General features: G+C 34.3%; 1 protein-coding gene across 1 annotated transcript; it reads left to right on the top strand.

Moving 5' to 3' along the window:
• The first annotated feature begins 800 nt into the window (after positions 1-800).
• LOC130936728 (cysteine-rich and transmembrane domain-containing protein WIH2-like) lies at positions 801-5,048 on the top strand. Its single transcript, XM_057866868.1, has 2 exons — positions 801-1,199; positions 4,472-5,048. Exons 1-2 carry the CDS (start codon positions 892-894, stop codon positions 4,515-4,517), a joined length of 354 nt encoding a protein of 117 aa, XP_057722851.1. The 5' UTR covers positions 801-891; the 3' UTR covers positions 4,518-5,048.
• Positions 5,049-5,715: the final 667 nt, after the last annotated feature.

Here is a 5,715-nt window from a genome sequence, read left to right as displayed (position 1 = left end):
TTTAATTGAATAATCTTGAAGTGTTTATATAGTTATTTTTGTAGTAAATAAATCTGATAGTTGTTCAAGACTCAAAAAGTTATTAATAAGGATATGTATGATGAACTACGAAGATTTTTTTCAAGTGCACAATTTTTATATTCTCCTATTTTGTTATTAATTATTCTTATAGTTTGATATTTAAAAATAAAAAAATAAACATTCTCATTTCTTCTTTTTTTTTTTATTACTTATAAGAAAATGAAGACCTCTTCAGATTCATATTTTGGCCTACCACTTAAAAAATATGAACACAAATATAAATATATGTGATATTTAAGTAAAAATTATCTTTTGTAAACAACTAATATGTATTTTGATTTATATATAATTTTTTTGAATCAGGATAATATTATTATCATTATTTTTTGAAATATATATATATATACCTCTTTATTGTGTGTTTTTATAATTTAATATTTTAAAATTTTTTTTATAATAGTTTTAATTTTAATAAAATATTATATAAATAAAGTGATGTTAATATTAAAATAATAAAAAAATATTTATCTAATAAATTTAAAAAATAAATAATATATTAGCAAAAAATAAATTTTAATTTAAAAAAAATAATAGAAAAGCGGCTGAACAGGCACGATAGTGCCTGTTGAGCCGCTAGTATGACTAAAAATAATAAATTCAATTAATGATATAATATTATGTTTAATTCCTTATTCAACACTTGGCAGCTGATTATTTGTCCATACAACTGATTATTTAACAATTGAGAGGAACATTCTTCCATTTTCTCCTCGCTCTCACGCACGCAACAGCAACAGCAGATAGAGCAGAGAGCCCTCCCTCCCTTCCTCCCTCCAATCCCAGAACCAAAAGAAAAATAAAATAAAAAAGATGAGCAATTACCAGAGACTTCCCCAAGAATCATACCCTCCCCCTGGGTACGGAACACCTTATCCTGCGCCACAAGGGTACTCACCGCCCGGATACCCTACAGCACCCCCGCAGCCACCGTCGTACCACGCCTACCCTCCGCCTCCACCCGCACCCCCTGCTGGCTACGCGGCGTATCCTCCACAACCGCCCCCACAATACCAAGGGTACCAAGGGTATTTCAATGACAGTTATCCTCCTCAGCCCCAATATCAATGCGAGCATCATCATCATCATCACCACAATGATACCGGTTTTCTTCAAGGCTGGTATGATTCTTTGCTTTTTTGTGTGGTATTGCATGGTTTTCTAGGGTTTTTGGCTTTCTAAGCAGTTCCTATATTGTACTCCCTCGGTTCCGTTTACATGTCAATGGGAAATTTGGTACATTTTTGGGATCGGTATTTTTATTTGTACTTGTATAGTTGTATTTGTATCCAGATACATTGATCCAACTATCCAAGGGTGTTTCAATTTTTCATAATGAGGGAGGGTGTATATTGGAACAGCAATGAGAGTTATTCACTCGCCGAGGAGCGATATTGATATTCTACTTGCTATTGAATAATTGAATTATTGTAGAAATGGTGCTTAGGTGTTTTTTGCCAGATGAGATGACCGTTGATGATAAGTGATTGATTCTTTGGTGGATGTTCATAGTTGATCTTTATCTTAGGCGTGTTATCTGAAACTTGAAATCCAATGGCTTATTCATCCCCCTCCCCTCTACCTGTTGATTCAATGTCTTTTTCTTTTTCTTTGGAAACATTTAAGTAGTTCATGATTTCCAAACAAGCATTGGATGATTGATGACAAGTACTGAGAAATGTTAACAAATTTGGGGGCACAATTTGCACTGACACATCGGGATTAGTTGCACTTGCACATTTTTTTTTTGGGGGAAAGAGAAACAGGAGCCAAAGTGGGATGTTTAAGACTAAACAATTTTTTATTACAATGCTTTACTAATAATCCTAAACTAATATTAAATTTTCCTGTTGATTGATCTAGTGCACAATGTGATGATGCACCATGCTTATTGCAAACTTGTTAGCAATCTTTCATGTCCAAAGCAGAAATGACATGCTTTGGACGTTAAAGTTCATATAAAATTCTTAGCCAAAATGTCACCCTCGTTTATTTATGACACAAAACTGAGGAAGAAAGTGGACAATTTTCTATAAATCAAGTATTTGCATGATGATTTCCATGTAAGCAATGACCTTCCCAAGGATCGCTGCTCCACTCATCTAGCGTGACATGGTAGAACCCATAAAATTAAACATCCTTTTCTTCTGCTTCTATCTAATTATGAGTCCCTTAATGCTGTCCCCAAACCCCTCCCTTCCCTCCTCTCCCTTCCTTTCCTTTCTGAAAGCTCAACTAATGAACACACCCTAAGTGTGCAACTTAAAGTAATTCTTAAACACTAAAATATGACGAGATAGATAACCCTTCTGCTCCTATATTACGGAACAAGTAGAAACCCTTTCAACCTTAATAGAAACTGACTATTTTTATTGGATCACTTTTTTTTTTGTCTTGATGATGCCTTTCTACTTTCTTCAGTTATTTTCTACTCAACAAGTTGAAGTAGAGGTAGGGGAAAATGATTGCAATTTGATCACTGGTCAGGCATTACTTTCTTTCCAAAATTCTCAGGAATCTTGCACCAGAAACAGTGCATAGATCTGAACCTCAATTTTTGCTATTATTGTGTAAAGTCTCAAATGAAAATGCCTTTTATCATGGGCATGGTTAACAAGAAGTAGAGCAGGTGACAAAATAGCTAGTAATGTCCAGAAATTACTTGCTGGCCAGTGTGCAGTCATCCAAAATAATTTGCCACTAGACCATAAGATAAGTGCCCCATCTTGCCTAAAACAGTATTCGCCACCCAATAATGAATCATAACATAATTGAGCCCCAAATTATGATTAAGAGGAATGCAAAACTATGGGTCAGAGCCAACCAAGCCAGCTTGCCTGCAGTGGTGTGAGAAATAAACTGAGTACCTTCAGTTGGAAGAGGGTTGTCGTGGATAAAGGTACTGTGAAGTGTGAGCTCACCAGGCCGAGAATGTAGAGTGTAGTATCTTTAATTATTGTTATGGAAGGTTTGAATGCAACAATCTGATAACTCTTATGAAACAACCCTAAGGTTGATAGGCTATAATTTGCTTCTAGAAGGGCTAAGAGAAGAGATCCTTTAATTGAAATCAGCCTATAAAACTTCCAATTCATGATAACATTTGCAGTGAATAAGTACTGTTCACATTCGAACAAAACTTCATTTAAATGCATTCATAGTTTCATACTGTAAGTGTTGGTATAGATTTGGCATCTAGAGAATTGAGTTGCTAAAAGGAACCACAAATTTTGTAAGTTAGCAAAATCACAGCCTACTAAAATGTAGCCTAATTAAACACTGTCAAGAGATAACCCCTGAATGGGTATCTAAGGTTCCATTTTAAAGGGGACATTTCTGAATTTCTAACCATTGATGTGACTCAAGGTAAGACAGTGGTGCACCATGTGGTCACTGATAACCAGAGTTTAGAATAGTGAGACAAATAAGAATTTGTTGTTTGTATTCACTTCTCTTTGAAAACTGAGTCAACTCATTTTTAATGGGACGGGATAGGAGTATTACATGGTGTAAGCTTCACATCTTGTTCAACAGTAAAGGAGAGTTAGCGATTTGGTGAGCACAAACAAAAACCACTTCTCCAAAGTAAGCAATATGTTCTGAATGATGACCTCCACAGTGAAAAAAAGGTTAACTTCTGCATCATCATAAAGATCTAACGCTATAGCAGAGCTATTGGCACCAATACTGCTTTTCTCTGTGGAATCCCTAAATACATCTCACATCACATCACATCAACAAGGAATAATATGTTAGGGTCCCACATGTTATATTTCTTTGGTCTTGTAAAATTTCATGAAAGAATATAATGGATATAATTAAAAATAGATAAACGAACAATTCTTGGATTTCTGGAAGGAAAATGATGAATAATATAAGCTGAATATGAATCCTTCAACAAATGGGCCCCGTCATTTATATTTTCAATTTTTTTTGGTAAAAATATTTTCGTTAACCTAGTCAAGTTTTTGTTCCTTAATTGAAGTCAACTTCCAGAATTACCTTTCTTGTTAATTTCTTATGATACAAATTCGGCATTCTTGAACTTTAGATTAAGATAAATCAAATGTCAAAATTTGATAAAGCATTTAGCTTATATTGGTGACAAGTATTCATGCCTTTGTTGCATCTCATTCTGTTTAAGTTGCTATAATGCATTCATGATTTAATGTTTGTTAAAAATATGTTAACCTGAACCCAAGATTTGATATGACTACTTGGATTATCAACTGGTTTTAAGCTTTGGAATTGTCTTATTTCAGCTCAAGAGATTACCTTTTCTTTAGCAAAAAAAATTATCTTAAACTTAAATCCTTTTAGTTTCACTCTTATATTTCTTGTTACATTTTTCCTTTTCACCATCTGGGTTTAACTTCTTCACATTTGCATGCAGCTTGGCAGCACTTTGCTGCTGTTGTTTGGTGGAGGAGATTTTTTGATGATCACTACAGTTGAATCTTCAATTTGGTACTGTTGAGAGATGTTGCTCTGAGTTATTGATGTGTGGGATCTGGTGTGTGTTTGTCATTCTCCTAGTTCAGTCTTTACAAGTGTGTTCGAGGTTGTCGATAGACTCCAGGGGTTGGTATAGCGGTCTCAAAGTATAGTTCTCCTTGTTCTCTTGATGGCTATGCCAAAAGGAGAACAGAGAGAGCATCGGGCTTGGCGAGTGGTTACTGAAAATGTGGGGTGGCCGGTATATGGTTTCTTGGCTTGGTGTAAGGCTATGCAACTATAGGTTTTTCATTTTTGGATAATCTCCCCAGTTATGGGTTTGTTACATAATACATATAATTGCTCTGGAATCTTGATGATGGATGTTGGGTGGCTCTGGTTTGTCTTTTGTTATGTGAATGAGGTAGTAGTGGGGGTTTGTATTTTAATATGTGATTATGATTATGTAACTATGGCAAGTTATTGGCCCTGAAATGCGAAGTCGGATTCAATTTGACTCTTAAAATTTCAGTAGACTTAAATTGGACTTCGAAATTAACAATCGTAATTCACATTTAACTTTTGAGCTAGTCTTCGTTAACAATGTATTGATTTGGTACATTAACTTATTGTGATTTGGATTCTTTGCTTAACTTTCATGTGATCAAGATCTATTAAAGTTCAAAAAGCTTGATTATTGCTCCTAGAGCCGCAAAAGTTTTAAATTGAACTTGTTATTGTCATCTTCGTAAAGATGTTGGAGAGTCAATCAAGCTTTTAGGAAGTCTAATAGGTCTTGGTCATATAGAATCTAGGCAAGAAATCTAAATTTTGACAAGTTAACGTGCAAAATCAACATACCATTTATAAAAATCAGCTAAAGGGCTAACATGAGTTACTATTATAAATTTTGGAGGTTGAATTGAATCAATTGTAATTTTAAAAGTCAATTTGAATTCAACCTTAAATTTTAGAGATCAAATTGAATATTAACTCTAACTATAGCTTGTCCACAAGCCTTCCCATGTTTAACTACCAAAAGTCTTTCAATGTGGAATGATGAATTGACAACCAAATATGCGTTGCTTTGTTCTCATCTTTAAACATATTTTATACTTTAGCATTACAATTTAAATCAGAAGGATCCCTTAGAGAACCGGGAAGGACTATATTGTTTCTTTTGAAGATTAACAATGGCCGCAG

The sequence above is a fragment of the Arachis stenosperma genome, chromosome 6, assembly GCF_014773155.1.
Source record: "Arachis stenosperma cultivar V10309 chromosome 6, arast.V10309.gnm1.PFL2, whole genome shotgun sequence".
NCBI classification, from domain to species: Eukaryota; Viridiplantae; Streptophyta; class Magnoliopsida; order Fabales; family Fabaceae; genus Arachis; species Arachis stenosperma.
Note: the sequence above shows the minus strand (reverse complement) of the source record. Positions and strands in the feature narration are given on the sequence as shown.